This window comes from Lepidochelys kempii, chromosome 4 (genome assembly GCF_965140285.1).
Source record: "Lepidochelys kempii isolate rLepKem1 chromosome 4, rLepKem1.hap1, whole genome shotgun sequence".
Taxonomy (NCBI): domain Eukaryota; kingdom Metazoa; phylum Chordata; order Testudines; family Cheloniidae; genus Lepidochelys; species Lepidochelys kempii.
Window position 1 is genome coordinate 97,186,575 of NC_136383.1, and position 23,394 is coordinate 97,209,968.

General features: G+C 40.0%; 1 protein-coding gene across 6 annotated transcripts in view; it reads right to left on the reverse strand.

Annotated features, from left to right (window-relative positions):
• UBE2K (ubiquitin conjugating enzyme E2 K) overlaps positions 1-23,394 on the reverse strand; it is a 58,421-nt gene that overhangs the window by 11,750 nt on the left and 23,277 nt on the right. For 3 of the 6 annotated variants that reach the window (XM_073342249.1, XM_073342247.1, XM_078852571.1), the window contains exons 2-4: positions 19,035-19,128; positions 9,712-9,770; positions 6,530-6,612 (exon numbers count right to left, since the gene is read on the reverse strand). The exons of 1 other annotated variant lie outside the window; for it this stretch is intronic. In XM_073342249.1, coding sequence (XP_073198350.1) covers positions 6,530-6,612; positions 9,712-9,770; positions 19,035-19,128 — 236 coding nt within the window. Of the gene's footprint in view, positions 1-6,529; positions 6,613-9,711; positions 9,771-19,034; positions 19,129-21,666; positions 22,207-23,394 lie in introns of those variants that run through there. 2 more of the 6 variants (XM_073342250.2, XM_073342248.2) reach the window with 2 other exon arrangements.

The window sequence follows — 23,394 nt, forward strand, 5'->3', positions numbered from 1 at the left end:
TAAGGAGCAATATCAGATAAATTAATTTTCCTTTAAGCCTAAAGTTTCTCATAGTAGTAAAACAGAATATTAGCCTGAAACATCAACATGTTGTATGGTGAGACTGCTTGATAGATCTCTTGAACAGACCACCATTAAAGTACCTCTACCTGAAAGAGGTTATTTAACAAGCCTGTATTCAAAGCTGAGGTAAAAGGAGTATTTACAAATTCACAAGCATGAGTATCCACAGCTGCAGAGAATTTCAGCTCCAAAAACTTACCACTGAGAGAAATTCATTAGGCTTACTACAAGATCATTCAAAGAAGCTACTTTGCAAGCTGCAAAAATCTCCTGCCAAGAGGAAATTTAGTATTGAAGCTAATAACACTATGTTAATCATGTTCATTAGAATATGAAAGCCATTATCCCAGAAAAAAATACAACTGTACAAATATATTCAACTATTTGAAGTTGTACCAGCCACAAATAAAACTAATGAAAATGAGCCCAGCATTACAGTTTAGGGCAACTACATTTCTATTTATCCTCAATGACCCAGCAAGGGGACCTCCTCTCAAGCTTCCAGCTCCCCAGACACTGCCTTTCTGGGTGGAGACCCCACATCTCTCTCCCTTCTGACCAAGGTATTTCCCAGCTGCATAGTTCCCTGCCTTCACTGTGTCATTCCTAGCACAGACAAGATGCCTAAGGACACCTGCTTGCTTTCTCTTCAGAGATGGTTAATAGGTATAATTGCTACAATTATAAGGCACAATAGCACTTCCTACGCAAGCCTACTTTATTCTTATGATAAAAAGTATTACAGAATAAAATATTACAAACAATAAAAGAACCTATACACATGCTAATAATAGGGTTGCCAGGTGTCTGGTTTTCGACCAGAGCACCCCACCGAAAAGGGACCCTAGCAGTTCTGGTCAGCATAGTTGACTGGGCCATTAAAAGTCCAATTTGTGCAGGGCTGGCAGGCTCCCTACCTGGCTCCGTGTGGCTCCCAGGAAGCTCCTGGCATGTCACTCTGGTTCCTAGGCATAGGGGCAGTCATGGGGGCTCTGCCTGCTGCCCTGACTTCGAGTGCTGGCTCCACAGCTCCCATTGGTGGGAACTGCAGGTTTGGCATCTGTGGGCAGGAGCAGCATGCAAAGCCGCCTGGCCATGCCTCTGCCTAGGAGCCAGAGAGACACGTCAGCCACTTCCGGGGAGCTGCCTGAGGTAAGTGCTGCTCGGAGCCTTCACTCCAACCCCCTGCCCCAGCCCAGAGCCCCTTCCTGCACCCCAAGTCCCTCACTCCCCCTGTACCCCAACCCCTGCCCCAGCCTGGAGCTCCCTCCCACACCCTGAAACCCTCATTTCTGGCCCCACCCCCAGCCCAGAACCCAAAACCCCTCCTACACTCCAATGCCCTACCTCAGCCCAGAGTCCCCTCTCACACTCCAAACCCCTCGGCCCCCAGATGGAGCCCTCACCCCTCCCATACCCTAACCCCCTGCCCGGTGAAAATGAGCAAGTGAGAGTGGGGGAGAGAGCAAGTGATGGAGGGAGGGGGATGGAGTGAGCAGGGTGCAGGGCCTCAGAGAAGGGGCAGGGCCAGGATGTTCAATTTTGTGCGATTAGAAAACTGGCAACCCTAGCTAATAAGCTTATCTCACATTACCCCAACTCTAACATGGGCACTGGCAGGAGCATTTCTCCAACACCTCATACCCAGGGTTTCCTTTGTGATCACAAGTTCATTACAGCCTCAGCTCAGAACCAGCCCTCAATCTTATGGGAACTCAGTATGCCCAGCTCTTCCAACTGTACCCTAAGAATTGGGGCCCTCCTTTGACCAGGCATCCTGTGCGTTTGCTGGATCAGGAAGACAGCCAAGAGCCAGTTTAAAACCAGGGTTTCTGGATAAATAGCCTTGTCTGTTGGTCCCTGGTGAATCCAGTCTGAATTAGTATATGCAAACTTTTTCAGGGAGGTGACTTCAAAGGGTTGATAATGGAGGATGTACATTAACATCTGCCTTCCTACCTAGGAAAGTACCTACAATCCCACAATACAAACAATTCCATTTTTAATACAATGTACTCCAAAAGTATTAACCCTAATACAGTATTAACCCTAATTCAGTAAGGCTTAAGTAAATTCAATCAAGTTTATCTTAATTCCATAAGATTTGTTCCAACAATTACAGGATATTGCTAGTTTGTCACACCCAGTTTATACCCTCAGACCCCCTAAAGAAAAAAAAACTATTAAGTCATTTAGACCCAAATTCTTCCCTCATATACACAGTTGTAACTCGTACAGACCTCAAGGTCACAGATGTCCGTCAGAATTTGACCCCAGTTTTAATTATAATGGCAACAATAGAAATATTTAGTAAGACCATTCCAAGTTAAAGTTATGCTTCAAAATCAGATCTTCTAATTCTTTTCAAATATCTGACAAGAAAAACTTATAAACTATAACTCCCAGAACCAAGTGCATAAAACATTCAAGCCTGGTAGCTGTCCATTCTACCTTAAATACTGAGTGCAATCCATTTAAAACATCGAGTTATTTATCAAGAATTTTTCATGTTTGTCACTTTTTAAAATACAGTCTTTCATCCCACTCACATAAGTAAATGTATTGTGGTATTTCTCAGTCTAAGTATAGTTAAATTAGCAAATGTCACCATAAAGTTAAATTCTGCAGTAAACAATTTTTTAAAACACAACAGTGTCACTATTCATACTGGTCCAGCAACCACTTTCATGAGGTGGATTGTATTCCTTTTTAACCTTATACCAGGCTGTTTAAAAAAAGAAAGGACTGGGTGGAGTTCACCCGCCAACAGAGCCTACCTATAACCACATAGGTAACCTATAAGCCAATCTTTTCCCTCCAGCCACCAAGGAGCCAGAAGCACCAAAAAAGCATTCCCAGCACCCTCAAGCAACTGCCTCTGACTGAAATACTATGAGTGGACTCAGTAAGAAGCTACATTCAGTCTTATTTCAGAGTAGCAGCCGTGTTATAGTCTGTATCTGCAAAAAAAAAAAAAAAAGGAGTACTTGTGGCACCTAGAGCTCAAATAATTTTTTTTAGTCTCTAAGGTGCCACAAGTACTCCTTTTCTTCATTCAGTCTTATGTGGCCACTACAACATAAATCTTTGAACAGCAGTAATGGAAAATAGAAATAAAAATAAAAAGACTTTCTGGAAGATTCTTCCGCAACTGTTCTAATTCAAACAACCACTGATAGTTATTAAGAGCAATATAATTACAGTAGCACCTACATGTCCCAATAGAAATTGGTGCCCTACTATGATGGGCACCATACAAATCATATAGCGAGAGGCTGTCCAGGCCCTAAATGACTTTCAATGTAAACAGAATCATCATACTAAGAGCAGAAGAAAAAAATATTACCAATATTTTACAAATGGGGATCTGAGGCATAGAGATTAAGTCACTTGCCCAACATCCAGTATTGCCAACGTCAAGTGTTCAACTATCACAAGTCAGGCCTCAAAAAAACCATGAAGTTTTAAAAATAATAAATGTTTAGTTCTTTATCTGCCTTCTAATTCTGACCCTTTATGTTTCACATTTTTCAGCTTTTATCTGCAGCAATGAGGGACAGAAACTTATCTTATTCTTAAATGAAAGGTGAAATTCTCATGTAATCATTTGACTCCCGAAGCTGGGACCAAGAAAAAAACCCACCACCAAACATTGCAAGATTTGTTGTAAAATTACAAGAGCTGCCAACACTGATTAGGTCACAGAGGGTGGGTGGCGGAACTGGAAATTGGGAGTCAGGAGACCTAGGTTCAGTGTCAGTGCATTAGTCATAAAGGCAAACCTTTTCCAAGGTAGACACTAATTAAGAAGAACATATACCAAGTATGGGGAGATACCTATAAAAGCCTACACCTTTCAAGAAACGAAGATGAGGCACTATCAAAAGACAAATGTCAAAACTCCTAGATTTATTTCATGACAGGAAAAATAAGCACAACTTCTGTTAAAAAAAATTCCTGCATCTCAGTTTTCAGTGGGAGCTGTTGGCTGTTCAGCACTTTTGCGAAATTGTGACACATTTAGGTGCTTAAACTCAGACACAGACTAACATTTAGGATGCCTATTTTTTAAAATACTGGCCTTGATATTTTGAGCATGTCAGCAAAATAGTGGATAAAGGAGAACCAGAAGACAATCTATCTGGACTTTCAAAAATCTTTGATAATCTCCTTTCCCCACAAGGCTACTGAAATTATTGTAATTAGTAATTCGTTTTTAACACCAAGAAAGAGATCTTAGTGTTACTATGCATAGTCCCCTGAAAACTTCCACTCAATGCGCACCAGCAGTCAAAAAGGCTAACAGTATCTTAAGAACTATTAGGAAAGGGATAGAAAATAGGACAAAATATCATAATGCCACTATATAGATCTATGGTGCACCCAGACCCTGAATATCATATCCAGTTCTGGTTGCACCATGTCAAAAAGGATATAGTGGAATTAGGAAAGGTTCAGAAAAGGGCAACAAAAATGATGTATGAAATGCCTTCCACATGAGGAGAGACTAAAAAAGGTTAGGGCTCTTCAGTTTATGACTGAAACAAATATGATACAAATCTATACAACTATGAATGGTGTAGAAAAAAATGAATAAAAGAAGTGGTATTTATACTCTCTTAGACACCAGGAGTCATCTGGTGAAATTAATAGGCAGCAGGTTTAATACCAACAGAAGGAAATACTTTTTCACACAGTGCACACCTAAACAGTTGGACTCATTGCCATGGGATATTGTGATGGCCAAAAGTATAACTGGGTTAAAAAAAGAACAGGATAAGTTTATGGAGGATAGGTCCATCAAAGGCTATTAGCCACAATAGTCAGGGACAAAACCCCATGCTCTGGGCAACCCTAAACCTCTGACTACCAGAAGCCAGGAGAGAAAGACGGGTGGATCACTTCATAATTGCCCTGTTCTGAACATTCCCCCAGAATCTCCAGTATAGGCTACAGTCGGAGATAGGATATTGGGGAAGATGGGCCATGGTCTGACCCAGTATGGCAGCTCTTAAGTTCTTATGTACAGGGTGAAAGATCACTTTCTGTCAGAAATAGGAATCAACTTTGAGACTGAAAAAGTGGAAAAAAATGGTCCCAAATAATACAAAAGTCTGTTAATGTCAGCAGATCAAAATACAGCTGTAAAACACTAAATGATACCATAGTACACTGCCCCACAACTTGTTCAATGTTACGATAACCCACTTCATGTGTTTCTCTTTCTGCACCTGATCCACGAAGGATGAGAATATTACATCCCTCAACTACAGAGCCAGATTCTTTAGTTCAAGCTTTCCACTATGGAGGTCCGTGGTTTGATCCCTGGCCAAGATGGCAGCCATAATGTAAGTGGGGACTGAAAACATGACCTTGACAAACTCATTATCTGTGAATCAGAGAGGGGGGTGGGGGGGATGCATAATATACACTGACCAGTGGGTTACATGTGCTATTCATAAATTAATATGTACAAGGTATAATATTGAACATTAACTTGAATAGAAGATAGTCAAAAATAATTTAGAAGTTAAAATGTAACAAACGCACCTTTTTAAAAAACCTAGAAGAGTTCAGTAGTTATACCATGGATTACTCGCAGATACATTCCACATGCTTTGGCAATTAGAACTTTTTCAGAAGTATACCGATGAATAAAATGTCAGGAGTGGACCGGGAAGTAAAGGGCAAGTGTCCTATTCCACTTTTACATTTCTCCAAATGCCTTACAAGTAAGCATTGGCTAGTGGATAATCGACAGTGTTAATGCAATACACAATATTGCCCCATGCTTTTCTCTCTTTTCTGTCCATTTCTTTTGCTTCCTGCTTTCTTATTGCTTCCCACTACTTTTCAATTTCTGATGTTTCCACTTCATACCCTACTGCTGCTAACCTAAAGTTTCCACTCCAAATATCGCCATCCACCCTATAGTACCTTTCCCTGCTCTAAGCCAAGTGCTAGCAAAGTAGCAGAATGAAGGTACGTATTTTAATTTGCTGTGCTGCTTGCACCTAAGCTGGCCATCAGGTGAGGCAGGTAGAGCAAGAAGAGAACCCACAGTGAAGAATCTGTAATATTTGTTACTGAAGGGGTTGGTGGGGAATTTGTGCATAAAGGGATTACGAACACCACAAAATAGCAAGTATTTATACATGAAATTAGACATTCATCTTCTACCTATGTACCTTAAAATACCTGAGCTTTTCTCCTCGTTTCTCTTTTTTGGACTGTGTGCGCGTTCAATACTTTCCAAAAAACCCTACTTCATAAGGATACTATCTGCAACTCAAAATACTATATGAAAGTATTTATAAGCTTTAAGAATATGCTTGAAACTCTGGAGCCATACTGCTCTTCATTTGACATCTGTAGTTTCTACAGTATGTGCTTTTGCCTGTTCTCCAAGTTAGATCTGCACTTTAGTGTTAGTGTTCAAATCTGTGAACTGTATGGAGAATCTTACCATTGATCTTTCAGGATATCCAAACAAATGGCCCCAGTGACCGAGCTAATGTTAGGATGCCATATTTTGGTGATAAACCGCACCTAGAATATAAGATAAGATTTTTTTTTTAATATAGCTATTAAATAGTCTACAAAAGACAAGACATTCAAAATACCTTTTAAAAAGTTGGAACTACCACATACAGTAAGTTATTTGAATTAATCTTGGAAAGAAAAAGTACTAATTTAAGATAGCCCTGGGACACAGGAGAACACAAGATATACATGAAATAGCATATGCCACCAGGCTTCACTATAGTAAATTTCTGTAGAGAATCTTTTGTCAGGAATCTTGTTCCGTCCAGAGAACAGGATCCCAGGGCTAGGACACAAGGCCCTCTTTCCAATTTTACACTGAGGCCTTTCCCCAACTTCATTTGGATACAAACAGCTCACTCTCTCCTCAACCACACAAAGCAACTCTGCTTTAAGGCCTTCTCTACACTATTCTCAGTGTGTCAGTGTATAAACTTTAGACAAGAACATATTAGCTCTGCCTTCAGAGAACAGAAAATATGGAAGAGTTTGAGAATGGAGCCATTTATTAACAGCTTGTGTCTGTAAATCACTTTGAAGATATAAAGACCCATGTAAGTGCTAAATATTATTCTTCATTTACTATGAGAAATTAATGGCTGAAAGTACATTCTGGATATCGAAGCTTCAGAGGAGAGAGAGTTGTGAACACTAGCATAAAGGACTAAGCACTAGCAACTGTAGTCTATACACAGAGCCCCACTCAGACCAGTCTGCCTTCAAACTCCGCAGAAAAGGACTATGAGCACATATTTAACTAATAAGGAACTACAAAACCACATTCCTAGGATTAACAACAAGGCTGAGCACCTGTGCACTGAGAGATCCAAGCAGCTCTTCTACAGATGTTGAAGAAAGAGGCTAACAAGCCCCAAAGCAGCAGTTACTACGCTGTGGTCCACAAACTCCTGGGGCTGCTGCATCCACTCCTTGTTTCAACTCCAGCCAAAACACATGTGGAAGGAAGGAGCTACCAACAGTGGAAGTTTCCATTTTATAAAAAGACCCTTCCTCCTCCATCCAGTCTCACTCCAGACCCAAAAATCCACACTACCAGAGCTAGAAGCCACCCACCCAAGAAAGTCATCAAACCCTCCATATACAGGCCAGAGTGAAGTGATCCAGGATCCAGTCCAAAGAGGTGCTTTAGGGACTGAGAAAGGGAGCCAAACAAGGAGCTAGGTTTGGGGAGGGGGCGGGTTTTAAGGAATCAGATGGCTGGGTCAGGAGACACTGGTTCCAGGGACCTGGCTAGAACACAGGAGTACAGAGTTGGGAGAAGGAGCTGGCAGAAGCATGAGACCTGCAGAAAGCACCAAGAAGCAGGGTTTTTAAGGTTTGTAAAGATAGGGAGGGAGGAAGAAATCAGGGCCTAGACAGTAGGTCTGGGCAGGAGGGATCCAGGAAATTTAAATGGGGACAATGAATTGAGTGTATGTAAAGGGAGAGGAGACAGAATTGGAGAGTGCAATAAAATTTGCATGGGAGAGAACAAATTGTATGTGTCCTTTCTCTCTCTCTCTCTCACACACACACACACACACTATATTCCCCATGTCATACAAGTAATTCTCCCCATGCAAGGAATGAGTGTAATTTCCAGGCGGATGTCAGGCAATCAACAATTGCAGTATGATTTGAAAGGGAGATGGATCCATAATATGTTCAGTCCACTGAGAAGTGGTCACACTATTACAGTCTGTCCTACAAGGATGAACCTTGAGACATTTCTTCTCAAGGCTGAAAAAACTTTAGAGTTCTACCAAGACAACCTGCCAGCAAGATGAATATAAGATGGTAGCCTGTGCCTTTAAGGACCAGAGGCTTAGGGTAAGCCAGTCCTGGTCAATTATCAAACCCAGCTGGGAAGGAGTAAATGATTATAAAAGCTAGCAAGTGGCTCCGCTGAGGGGGGCTGCAGATACAGACAATCACCTTGCAGCAGTCCCTGAGGAATGAAGTCTCTAGGTGGTAAGCCATATGCATCATAGCTGGGTAGAAAGTTTTGTTTTCCCTTTTTAAGTTTGTGGTCATTTGGACTACTATTAAAGACTAATCTGGTGTAGGTGGTGAAGAAGCTAATGTTTCATATGATGGAGAATGTGGGCACGATGATCAGCCCTACTTCAAGGGGAGAGTGCAGTCAGTTGCAGATTTAAAAGGGGAAACTGAGCCATGGTGCCACACAGCTTCCCCAGGCCACGAGGGGCTGCAGGAACAGCCCACACCGTTACAGTTCAACGGCAACAACATGGTGAGAATGCTAGACTCAAAGCCCCAACATATAAGAGGAAAAGAGCTACCATTGTTATAAGGTACTATCTAAGGGCCCTGTTTGGGGGCTTTGAATCCTCTTCCACCTACTTGGTGTCCAATAAATTTGAAGCACACATACCGTCTGGCAGCTGGAAGACAGGAGTGCACTCTCAATGTGTTGGTATTTGTACTTCCATCTTTCACCTGAGAATCTCTTAACTATTGTCAGGATGGCTTCTGTTATTCTTTCCTTTCCTTCTTTTTTTTTTTTTTTTGGTGTGTGTGTGGGGGAGTATTCCTCCCTTGCAAACAGCTCCAAACCTAAGTCTGATGATCATCATTTTCCCAAATGGCAACAGAATGCAAGTGAAGTGATTCCTGTCCATTCCACTGTAATAGCTGTAGTAAGAGTGCCCTGCATGTGATGATCACTCAAGTCACAACAGAACCAAAACAGCCATCTATAGTTTAGTTATTACTATAGACCTGGAATGTTCAACCCAAATACAACATATGGAGCTCAAGCAATGTGTTACTTCTTTACGAGGAGCACATGATATGGGCCTAATATAGCTTTTCTTAAAAAACAAGATTCAACCCTTTGTTTTGAATATGAACAATCCTCTCCAAATCAAATAAGAGCAATCTACAAGCTCGTTTATCAGAGACTCTTGACAGGAAGTGATGAAGGAGCTGCATGTTTGCTCCACTTCTGCCTCTATCCAGAAAGCGTTAGAAAATAGAAAACAAGGACTCTGAAAAAATAAAGAAATACTGAAGAGGAAGTCCACTACACAGAAATACAACAGATGACATGACATTAAGAAAGACATCCACAAAAATGTTTACCTTAGGAGGATTGAAGGGATATGTTTCTGGAATTTTTATCTCTAGTTGATATCTCCCTCCTGCAAAAACCAAACACAAGTGAAAGATTATACTGATTTCAAGAGTGTTAACGTACTATGATCTCAAAAGAAAGTGAAACAAATGTAATTCCAATGTGATTACCCTTACATGGATGCTGTCAAGTAATTTAATCATATCCAAAAAAAGCTAATTTAGTGAGAAATATCTTCCAACTTTTAAATACACATACACACATTGATGCGCATACATAAATTCAGCTTATTAAAGACATATTCCCACATTTTATACAAACCAAATACCTATTTTCAAGATATTCAATTTGTTATTAATCTTCAATTTCCATTTTTTCCTTGTCAGAACACCTGTTTCACATTAGTCAAACAGACCTTCAATTTAAAAAATTAGAATACCTAAGAAAGCAGATACTAAAATAAAAATAAATTGTATCCCATGTAATGATGCCCAGTATTAGTCTGAAACACACACTAAAGAATTATCCATTTCACTCTGACACTTAACACCCTCAAGTTCTCTCTTCAAAATACTACATCAAAATTAGTTCAATTTAAAATTTAAATTATTTAGAGCTTGAGGATGTTCTGCTGTGTAACTTAAGAAAGGAGTCCTCATTGCTTTCAAGTTCTTCAGTATGCTTTGAAAAGAATAACTCCCAACACTTCAATTCACCAAGTGCTAAATACTACTTAACCACTTACTATGGCTCCGATTCTGCACATACGTATGCATGAGTAATCCCAATGCACTCAACGGGGCTAATAACATGTGTTTGCATGATTGGGACATATAATAAGGGGAGTCAAAGACCATGTCTACACTACAAGGAGACAAATTACATCAACATACAGCTGCCACAGTTAGAATATCGCTTGTGCGCTTGCAGACTTATCACCTTGCATCGACGCAGCACATGCTCACAGGAAATGCTTGTGTCAATACAATGCAGTGCACCATAGGTAGGTATCCCAGTGTGCAACCTGCACTGTTCAGCACACTGACTTTTGGGTAGTTGTGGCAATGCCTGGTGGGGCAGGAACGAATCTCGCAGCAGTGACTGGAACAATGGCTCAACTTCCTGTAAGTCAATGTTCTCCATCCCATAATATCTCTGTGCCATAGTTTTTGTGCCTAATTTCAAATTTTCATGAACTGATGCAGGACTTGTCGCTGTCTGCCATCTCTGACAGTAGCATAGGAACCTACACAGCTCTGCACTATCATCACAAGCATGGCAACCACAGGATGCACTATCCTCCAGTATTTGTGGAGCCACAAGAAGAACCCATGGAGAACGTGACGATTTCCAGGCGGTCAGGTTGCTGTGGGACATAGCGAGAACCAATTCAAGGTTGTTGGCATTCTTCATGTTGAAGAAGCTGCAGATGGTGGCGTGCCCCTTCTGGTCCCCAAGAAACAAATAGTGACTTGGGGGTCACATCATAACACAGACTGTGGATGATTAGCAGTGGCTGGATCTGTGTGCCAAACTGTCCCAGACATCAAGCGCAGGGACACCAAATAGAGCTGCACTGAGAGTGGAGAAGCGAGTGGTGATCACACTTCGGAAACCTGGCGTGCCAGATTGCTACCAGTCAGTGGGAAGTCATTTTGGAGTTGGAAAAGCCATAGTGGAGACTGTTGTCATGGAAATGTGTAGGGCCATTAATTGTCTCCTGCTACACAGGACTGTGACTGTTGGCAATGTGCAAGACATAGTGTATGGAGTTGCAGCTCTGGGGTTCCCAAACTGCAGTGGAGCAATAGGCCACACGGACATTCCCATTTTGACTCCAGACCACCTTGCCAGACAGTACATCAACAAAAAGGCCTACTTTTTCAGAGTTATGCAAGTGTTGGGGGACCACAGGGGACGCTTCACTGACATCAGTATTAGCTGGTCAGAGAAGGTGCATGCCGCTCTCATCTTTAAGAACATATACTATTCAGAAAGCTACAAGTAAGGACTTACTTTCCTGACTGCTGGATTGTCCGTGACAATGTTGAAATGCCAACAGTGAGCTGGGGTATCCAGACTACCCATTGCTCCCCTGGTTCATGAAGCCATACATCGGTCACATCAACAGCAGCAAGGAAAGATTCCACTCATGCTCAGCAGGTGCAGAATGACAGCTGAATGTGCTATTGGTAGAGTGAAAGGGCACTGACATGGTTTACTCACCAGATCGGACTCAGTGAGAAAAATACCCCACTGGTAATAACTCTCTTTTGTGTCCTACATAATATTTGTAGGAAATAGGGAAAACATGCAGTAGGGGTGGAGGGAAGATGTGGAGCAACTGTCTGCGGAGTTTGAACAGTCAGACCCAAGGGCTGTAGATGAGCTCAACAAGTAGCTATAAACCTTAGGGAAGGCTTGAACGAGCACTTTAACAGCAAGTGACAATGTACTGTGATACTGTGTTCAACCTGGGGAGGCAGTTTGTGGGCCTGTTAGGAATAGTGTGGGGCTTACTGCACATCTGTGCATATATCAAGGACAGTTAAGGCTCTGTGTCTATCACGAAGGTCACAGATTCCGTAACTTTCTGTGACCTCTGCAGCAACTAGTGTGGCTGACCCCAGGGCCAGCTGCTCAGGTGGCCCCAGGGACAGCCAGATCAGCCACTGCTCAGGCACCCGGCCACAGAAACCACTTGGGCATCTGGCCCCGGGGACCGCCCAAGCAGCAGCCAGTGTGGCTGGCCCCAGGGACTGCCTGAGCAGCAGTCCCAGGGGTGGCCACCAGCAGTGGTCCCAGTCCTGCCCCTCCACAGGCAGCCTCAGGGGTGGCCGGAGCAGCCACTGCTCAGTGGCCCCTGGCAGCAGTCCTGGAGCAGCTGTTTCCTCCCCACCCCACCCCGAGCAGCGGCCTACCCCCTAGGCCATCCCTCAAAATTTAGTCAGGGGTATTTATAGTATAAGTCATGGACAAGCCACAGGCCATGAATTTTTGTTTATTGCCCATGACCAGTCAATGACTTTTACTAAAAATACCTATGACTAAATTGTAGCCTTAATGACAGTGCACCTATTACTATTGGGGGGGGGGGTGCTGTACATTTACATTTGCAGTACTGTTTGGCAGTGATACGATGGGTAGCGAGTGTACAAGACCACTATTTGCATGTTTTGTAAACTAACAGATGAATTACTTTCAAAACAAAATAGTTTTACTGACTATTTTCATGAAGAATTTAAAATGAAATACATTGTAACTTTAAAAAATTAAGAACCTTAATAAATTAACCAAAGGCAGAAACACTGATGTCAACTGTAGCTACACATAAATCAGCTGTGGCTCTTGCAGGTCAGTGTATGTGAAGCTATGGTTGTCCAAGCTTTCCCTCAGTGTGGAATGGTAGGGGTAGGCTTGCTGGCCCTGAGGAATGCTGAGGGGACATGTAGGAAGGCACTATGCTGTAGCTCTCCATTGACTGCAATGGCAGTCGAGCCCGAGACTATTGAACTTGGACGTCAAGGGTCTGCATTTGCTTTGCTCCACATGGCTCCCAAACTCTACAGGGAAATGAAAAGCAGATAGCAACTCTCTCTCTCGGTTGTAGCACTGCCTGTTCTAGTGCAAATAAATTAATGAAAGCTCAAAATTTATGTCCCACTAATTTGAGTCGCACCATCCCTGTAATGGAAAATTTATTTACATACTTACCTGAGGTTCCTTCCCCTGCAGCAAGCTTGCCCATGCTCAATTGGCAGGACTGTGGTAGAGTCCAACACAAGTCCTGGCTCGCTGCACAGCCGGATCCCCCAGCAGCCTGTCCCCCATATTTCTCCTCCTCTTCCTTGTCCACTTCCTTCTCCTTGCAGATCATGGCAGGGCCTGTGACTCAGGCTCCTCAGAGGTATCCATGGAGGTGTGTGGGGTCTCTGCCAAGTATGACATGCAACTATTTTTAAAAGCATCATGTCTGTGGCTCTGCACCCAATCGTTTGTTGGCCTCCCTGGCCTTCTGGTATGCCTGCTGCAGTTCCTTGGTTTTCCTGTGCACCGCTGCTGGTTCCTGTTGTATGCCTTCTCCTGCATCCCACAAGCAATCTGCTTGTCTATGTCTTAACAGCTGGTTAAAAGTTGCACAGCCTCTTCTTCCACAGGCCCAGGAGATACTATTTCTCCTGTCTACTCCAGGCAGGAGCACATTTGAATTATGTAGCCACATAATCAGCTGGACTTTTGCACGCAACAATGGATTGCTGTTAGGTGTGGTAGCTCAGCTGGGCATTCAGGAAAAGGCATTTCAAAAATTTGCAGATGTTTTAAAGGAGGGGACTACCGATCTATGAGACACCTGAGCAGTGGAGCTCGCAATTGTGACTAGAGGTCAGTGTCACTTATTGAGAAACAGTTGCTGAAAAAAACTGTTATGGTTGACACTCGCATTACATTGACCTCCATACGTCGACCATGGTTGTACACTGCTTGGGGAGGTGGTGTTAGTATGTTGGCATAATGGGGCACTTATATCAGTGGGAAACACATTTCAGTATAGACACATGCATAACTAGGTCAACACGAGGCAGCTTATGTTGACCTATCTTTGTAGTGTAGACCAGGCCTTAAACATCCAAACCCTTGCTATAATACGGTTTCTTGCTAGAAACATTTCTACAAGCATTTATTATTTCAGTATTATACTACCTATTCCTAATAATACCTCCTTTGGGGGAGTAAAGTATTTCTTATTCCAAAGATATTGTTAGCAACATTTATAATCCTCTACCAATATTTCTGTATTTTCAGGCAATACCAACCTATCTACATTCTCTTTTTATTTGCAATTTCTCCTGCACTGCTTGCCTGGCAGTAATTTCATGGATCATAGCACTGCAAGAGATTAATAGAATCTATATAACAATTTATATTGAGTTTCCATCAAGTTGCAGGCCACAGCACTGTTCCTTGTATACATTATTCTCTCATTCCATTCTTGTTCTTCTATTTGGAAGTCAAAAGCTTTTCCTCCCATTTATCCTTACCAGTTTACTTTGTAAGATTTTATATATTCTAGCTATAACTCCTTCCCAATGAGAGTTCAGGCCCCGGTCCTGCAAATTATCTACACAAGCAGAGACTTGTTTCTATATAGGGACAGGGGTCTGCTTTTCACACTTTGTGGGAAAAACTACATTACTAATAAGGAGAAATTACAGAGTCTGTCTGCCTGTTTCTTACATTATTCAGTGTAATATATTTCCATTCTCAAAGAAGTTACTGTCATTTTTTTGGCACTTTCTGCAAAGTGCCTTTCCAACTATAGAAACGCTCTGAAGCGAACATATACGTTCACTAACTGGAGTTACTTTATATGTAATAGAAAAATTGGAATAAAAGCCCATATTTCTAGTATTGTCATCATTAAGGAATTTATGTTTATATTTGTTACTCACACCAACAGAAGAGGCCTAAGATTTCAACTGATTTTTTTTCACCCATCTGAATCTAATTAAAAAAAAAAATCTATATTTAAGTCACCAGCTATAATTCAAACAAAAACAGAAGACAACACAGTCAGGATTTTAGGCATAACTCAGCAATGCCTTCCTCCACAGAACAGAGATGGTACCACACTATTCCTAACACTTTACTGGCATAATTAGTACATTTATTTTTAAAAACTAATACAGAAAGTAAGACAAATGTTGAAAATGGGAAAGGGTGTGAAATATGTAAACACTGGGGAAGGGCTTACAAACTAGCACACAAAAAGTAACATTGTTACAAACTAAAGAGCAAAAGTAATGGAGATGGCAAATTAGGTTATGGCAAGGAAACAAAGTATTTAAAAACTGAAAACAGGAATAAGAAAGCGAGCATGGTCTGTCTTGACTGATAACTCTCTGGAGAAAGGACAAAGGTTTTATGTTTTTGTAAAGCACTTAGCACAATGGTGCTGGATGGAAGTTTGTCTGAAACACCCCAATCTGTTAGTGGATGTAGATCTTCCTGATAAAGATTTAAAAGGGTTCTGCTGAGTCATTATCCCACCTGACTATAGGGGAGTAGAAGTGGGAAGAGAGGATCTAAGGAATAGGCTTAGCAGTCAAGCCCGCAGAGGTTTAAATTGAACTTAAGGCATATTTTTCTTTATTTTTTGTGAATTTTAAAAAAAAAGTTTCAGAAACAGGCGAGTTTGAACTCAAAATAGCATGTACGCTATGTTTATAAGGCAGACTGGAAAAGGCAACAGGTGACACTATATAAAGAGCAATAAGATGAAGTACAAACCAAAGTCACATTGGCTAAAATACTAAAATAAGTCAGGGGGGAGGGCGGAAATGCTTGCCAAATTACTCTTGCATCTCTGTACCTGTTGTTCCTTTATGTTGACCACAGGCTGATATTCCCCTGCAACTACAACTGGATATTCTTCATTGTTTACCCTGAACAGTTGTGCAGTGTTACTGTTTTGTCTATATTTATCTATAGATCTATATGTCTATATACATAATCTTAATAAATGCATAAAACTATGTTAAAAGAACATTCAGGTTGAAAACTCAAGCATTCAAAAGTTAGGAAATGCCAGAATTAAGGTTGCCCATGTAATCTTAATTTGACCGCTTTATAAATACACACTATAATACAATCCAACTACATGATCGTGCTATTTTTTTCCACTGACAGAATTCCTGCCTCATTCAGTGATCAGAAAAAGATGGTGCTCACTGAACAAATAGCTATTCAATATTTTTTAAACTCATCAATGTGTCCATGCCTTATACACCTCACATCATCCAAACCTTGCACTAAATACAGAATTACTGACTTCCTCCTGGTGTTTCTATAGTGCTCTCATCCTGGTATCCATATGTTTCACAAGCACTAATAAGTTTGTCTTCCCAATACCCAGTTGAGATAGGGGAGCATTATCACCATTTTACAGACTGAGAACTGAAACACAGAGATTAAGCCCAAAATCATCATATGAAACCTGTAATTTTGGATGCCCAGTTTCAGACACCAACAGCCCTATTTTTCAGAGTACTCAGCATTTTTACATGTTTATACAGTCAAAGCACAGATACTGCTGACTTTGGTTTCAGCTGCAAGTGCTTTGCCCTTCTACAAATCAGGCCCAAAGTATCAATTTGGGCATCCAGAAAGTAATGGACACACAACTAGTAGTCAACTGTGAAAAGTTTGGTTTAAGTGGCTTGCCCAGCATCATATAGGAACTCTGTGGCAAAGAATCCAATTCTCCAGGTTGGTATTCAGCTGTTTTAACTAGGAGATATCCTTTCTTTCTCTTCCTGCAGTCTTTTACCTCAGTGGCTACAAAACTTCTGAATTCTAGAACAAATGGGGCCTACAGGCCACAGCCTCAGTCACAAAACAACCCTGATGAATTTCCTGAGCACTATCCATTCTGTATACTGATATGGTAGGATCCTTTAGGGGAAAAAAGTATATTATGTTATTAAACACTATCACAATGCATACACACAAGGAGGATAAATTATGTGGCTGTACAAGCAAACTTAATTCTGCCATTTCCTAAATTTTGAGTGCTTGACTTTGCAACTTAACATTCTTTTAATATAACAAAAACCTTAAGTTTTTCAAAAAAAAATTCCATTAAGTGAAATTATATTGACCTCCATGTGAGTCACTGACAGCCCTAGAACCTTTAGATCCATAGCACAGCTTCAGTTAACAGCGTAACTGGTAGCAAAAACAGGCTATTATCCTCTGTGGACCAACCACTGCAGAGGGGATGAGACATTTCACCAGTGGGCTTCACAGCTATTTGCTTGGGAGCAGACGAATGTTGGGACTTACCAGTTACCGTCTGGTGCCAAAGCAGCACAGGGAAAGGAGAAGCAAGCACAGGGAAAGACCTCCTAAATATTGGGTTAAAGCATACTTGGAGATAGAATATTCTCAGATTTTTGCTGCTAGCCTCTAACAAACCTCTACTGAGCATGCATGAACAGCAATTTTCAGAGACTTATAAATTCAATAAATTTGGGAAGATTTTCACAGGGATGATAAAAAGCATATGTCTGACTCCAGAATGACACCCCTATCAAATTTCAAGTCCCTGCTCCAAATCTTGGAGGTACCAGAACTTCTCAATGAAGATTTGTAACAAGTTTTCAACATTGGCAAAAGGGCTTACTTTCCCATAACCTTGCTTTTTTGAAAACAGCTGAACTGCTTTTGCTGAAACTTTTCCAGAATTTAGTCTGAGACAGACAATCGGCATAGAAAATTTTGGCACATACAGTTAAAGTTCAGCAAAGCTACTGAAAACGGGGTCTTTTGGCAAATGTCAAGCAACCCTAACTTTAAGAAAAACAACAAGGAGTCCGGTGGCACCTTAAAGACTAACAGATTTATTTGGGCATAAGCTTTCGTGGGTAAAAAACCACTTCTTCAGATGCATGTTTTTGTGGATACAGACTAACATGGCTACCCCCTGATAGTTGACACCTAACTTTAGGAGTCACTGCCAGCTCCACCAGTATTATACACACACGTAATGTTACAAATGTAAAGATAATTGAGCAATTTGGGATTGCTAGGTGAAATGCACTGTCAGTTATACCTGGAACAAAATCTCTTTGTTTTTCTGGTATGATAAACTATATTCTTGGTTGTGATTCAGACCACAGAGAAACTAGAAAATAGGCCATATGATTTTCAGGATAATTGTAAACACCCAGTCTAGTACTGAGGCTCCCCCAATGGAAAATTAAATAGAGGAATCTACGGAAACAGGTAGACCTCCAAATTTCCTCTAAGGGAGAGGTGCCTCTCCTTACAAGTTGAAAAAAATATAAAAAACATTTTAAAAAAACCACATTCTCTCCAACAGCTCTTCGTAACCCATGTTGGACAATTACTCTATTCTGCACTCTAGGTTTCTCCAGAGTACACATTTGCTTCCAGATCCCAGAGACAGTTACAAACTTACACATCCCCACTAAGCATGATAACTATATCTTGCATCAGGGAACTAAACATCCTTCTTACTATACCTTTTACAATTCTGTTGCACAGCCCAGACTGCAACTTAGTCCTTGCAAGTTGCATGGTAAAGTCTGTTATGCTACAGACTAAATACTTTTTCATGTGATTATATGTAAATGTAGCGGATATATTTTCCAAAGTTTAAATTTAAATATTTAATTTAAAACCACATGGCTCATTTCAAAATACAGAGCTCTTTTTCCTTTTTATTTTGTAAATTAACCTTCTAAACAAAGCAACCCAAGACACATAATTTGAAGTGCACAATAATTTCATACACAAAAGCATTACTTGCCTTCATATGGTGTGTCCGGAGGTCCTGCTATTTCTCCTCTTAATTCTGTAAAATTCTCATCTACAAGATCTACTTTAATTTGATTTTTGCTCGTCTTAAAAATAAACAGAGAAAAACAGTTATGAGTAAGTTATGTTTGATACACACCTTCCCAAAAAATAAAGTATTCAATTTTTAGAACAGATTTCTAAAAATAACCCATTTCAGATAGCTATGTTGCAGTTAATTTAATTTAAAATATAACCTTATGCAGCATTACTGTTCTCCAAAGTAGTATTTATAGAGCCACTAACATAGACAAGGGTATTCAGGAGAATGTGGAGTATCTGAAACTACTTTTAATTTTTAATTGACTAGATTTAAAGTGACTCCCTAAATAGCTATTTAGTCTGAATACTTTAAACAAGACAAGAAAAAAAACTCAGTCCGAAATTTTAACTTGATTATGTTTAATATATCACTTGGAAGTGTATTGTTCTGTTTAAAGCAATCACCACCTTCACTGGAATACAGCAAGAAGTCTCAAATAGTGTACTGACCTATTTTTTAAAACAATACAATATCCTAAATATTAACATTAAAGGAAATCTTGTTTAAAAGCACTTTTTCCACAGACTTCAGCGTTTCTCAAATATGGCCACCAGAGGTTTTTCTTGCAGCCACAACCACCTGAGTGGGGACTGGGGAGGGGGGGAGGGCAAGCATTTGTCCCTTCCCTGGGTCTGCAAAGTACAGTATTTGTATGTTTGTTAATATCACTTTTCACTGCCTCCCAGCTAGCTAACCAGTCTGCTGCTGTGAAAAGTGATAACAACATACAAATATCACTTTTCACAGAAGAGGACTAACTAACTAGCAATTCTATTAAAAAACAAACCAAAAAAGCAAAAAGAACAACAAAAAAGACAAGAACACGCAAAACACATTATTTGTGCTTCTATTCTGTTTAGAATAGTCAATAAATCAATAAAGAATAGAGACAACCGTACGTTGTTGTTATTGAGTCTGCAACAAAACCTTACATAAATAAATTACAATGATTTGGATCGGTATATGTGTATATTTACTTGTTTTTCCTAAAGCTAGTTAAGTTTTTTAGAAAAATTGTCATATTGGCCACCAGCAAGAGTTGGTCGCCGCACTTTGAGGCCACCAAAAAATTTGTTGCGAGAATCCCTGCTCTCAGACAACATTTAGGTGCAGGAGCTACTGGCTATTTGTCACCTCCTCCCTGACTACACAGTTCCTAAGACACATTTTGTTGGAGCTCTGTAGGTTAATTTCCAGTTTCTCATAATGGCATACTTAGATACTGTATGATGTATGTTTCATAGAACCATTTATTAAAAGAGTTTAACCAAAATTATACGTTCCATTCAAATTTGTCTTTCATCTCAGAAAGAAGCAGGAATAAAATGTCTACATGTGTTCCAAAAAAATTTTTTTTTAACAAAACAAAACTACCCATGGAAAGATATACACCTAGATTATTTACAGGTGAAATACTAGAGGGCCACACACTTTGTTGCTTCTATCGTCTGAGCTCTTTGCATACACCATGGACTCCCTGAATCACTCCATTTCTCCCCATAAGCTGTCTGTGTGCCACTCTCCCATTCCCGTCTCTTTCAGAGACTCTTGAAACCCCTACCCCACCCTTTTCCCCATTTCAGGATCTCTGTGAAAATCCCACCCCCTTTCCTTTCACCATTCTTATTTCTTCTTTTTGTTTGGGAGACAAGTCATTCCAGATGACAACATTTTAAACTATATTGGGAGGACAGACAAAATTATGCTGTAAAGTATTAACAGCTGCCCATTCTCTGATCTACAGATAATTACAGAGCTACAGGAACTACTGGGTCTGCTAACCAGATGCAAGGGGCTCCATGGGTCCATTTCCCCCTTCCCATTTTCCAAATTTCTCCAAGATTAATACTATTCTGCCCACTGATGCCTAGAACATTTCCTGATTTTGAGTTGATCAGATGTGGAATTCAAAGGTTATCACAAAAGACAAACATTAGGATCACGGATATTAAAATATACATTTTTTGAGCCAACATTCAGTTTCCAAACTAAGAAATGAAACAGATTTTATGCCTCTCTTCTATTTACAAATATTCCCATTTAGAACTTAGAACAGGTATGATGGTGACACCAGCTACAGCGCCATAGCAGAGGCTGAGTTTTCACTTCAAAAGAAGGAATTAAATCACTTCTGTATGGAAGAATACAATACATCTTTCACAAAATAACTACTTTGAGTATTTAAGTAGTTAATGAATTTTGAGACTTTACAAGTAAATCTGTTAATTGTTTACAAGTTACAATTAATTTTAAACGGATGCTATAAAAATTTAGCACTCTGTCAGATCTTTTATCATCCAAAATCATCTCAGCTCGGGTATTATTTACACAAAAATGGCAATGAGGTAACTGTTGAACAGATCTGATCGCTTATTAAAATAAATTTTTAGGAATTTAAGTTTAATATTTTCCATTAATCTTCATAAATGAAAATTTCTCCTTCAGCAGAGACTGAAGAATAGTGGTTTCAAGAAACTTGAATCACCCTCTTTTAAAATGGCTGCCACCTCGTATGATTCTGAAAAGATTTGACTCAGGCTACCTTTAGTAAAGTTGGCCTTCTCAAAATAGCTGCCATCTCTCATTTGTTCTCAATGGGTCTGAAGACACAGACTGCCCTTAGCAAGGATGATTACTGCCTCCATTTACCTCCTTCCCTGTCTCTTGACAGCCTAAGGGGCCACCGTCTTCCCTAAGGTAAATTTCCAGACAAAAACTGCTTAGTTCTAGATTAATATTCATCTGTTTCTTTTGCTGACAATTTGTATTTAATATTTTCCAGTTCATTTATCTTTGACAGAGACTATTTGTATAATCACATTGAACACTATGGTTAATATTGTGAAACAAAAGGAAATGGACTGTTTCAGAATGTGCTATTTTAAATGTCCACATTTTGAAGCTCAGAGACCATTTGATGACTTTCTATGCCCCAATCACCGCTAAAAATCTTTGGTAGGAAACCCTGGGATTCTAATTAGATATTTTAAAAGAGCCATCCTTAATGAATCAGTGCGTTAGGATCACTGTAACAATGTTTTTGTGATCCAACTGCTAGTTTACCACCACCATTTAACCAATACAATGGATTTCTAAGGACCACTTCCATATACAGCCATCACTTTAAAGGATCCCTATGGAAAGTCTCAAAAAATTTTATTCTTCTATTTGTTAGAGACCATCTCCACACAATTTTTTCAGGGCCTTTGCGCAGTCAATTAATTATGGCAGATTTCATCCCAGAGCTGTGCTCACATTAATGTGTGATGCTGCTACACAAACATGTCTTGCAAAACTCTAGAAAGAGTTAGTCACATCAGCACACTAGGTTCAGCTCTAATCAAAATAGGAAGTCTCAATGCTTCTCAAATGGGAATGGACAAAATGCTATGAAAGAATATTTCCTTTTCTTGCTTCCAAAATATTTTTACTCTCCTTTGAATATAGTATTAGTCCACACTAAAAATTAGTAACTTCTTTAAAAAGGTAATGCTGAATTATATCCCACATTTACATGCGAGTTCAATCCTTGAGGGGGCCATTTAGGGATTTGGGGCAAAAATTGGGGATTGGTCCTGCTTTGAGCAGGGGGTTGGACTAGATGACCTCCTGAGGTTCCCTCCAACCCTATGATTCTATGAAATAAGAAACAGACCCAGGCTGTGTTAACTGATCAGAATTCATTAATAGGATCTAGACATGATCTGAATTGCCCACAGAAATACAGCAAGATTTTATATCATCCCTGCTTTGCAACCATAATTTGTCAGCAGGGTGTGAATCTAACACAAATGTAATTTTACAAAAAATAAAGACATATTTGTGTTTTGACATACAATTAATTATAGATACATCTTGATTAGAAGGCCATATAAAATTATATCAATCTATATTTGAGAAACTCAGAATACAGTACATTTTTTCCAGACTTAAATTATTGATCTGCTATAGTATCGAGAAACCTCTTAAGAGTTCAGTATAAGCACTGTAACAATTCTGACAATACTTGTATCCCTACAATATTATAGTTCCCCAAAACTACTTCTGCAGATATTCTATGGCACTAATCTGAACTAAACAAAACCTAAACTTAACAATTTAAACAATCGGTCCTTGTTGTGGTTAGAGTTGATGAAAAAAAAAAAACCAACAACAAGAAAACATTTTGGGTTAACTCCAGAGCAGAAACAAAGTTAGTATCTTTAAAAAGATGTATTAACCTTATGCCAAATTATTGACAGACGATGAAAGGGAAAAAAGCCAGGAAATG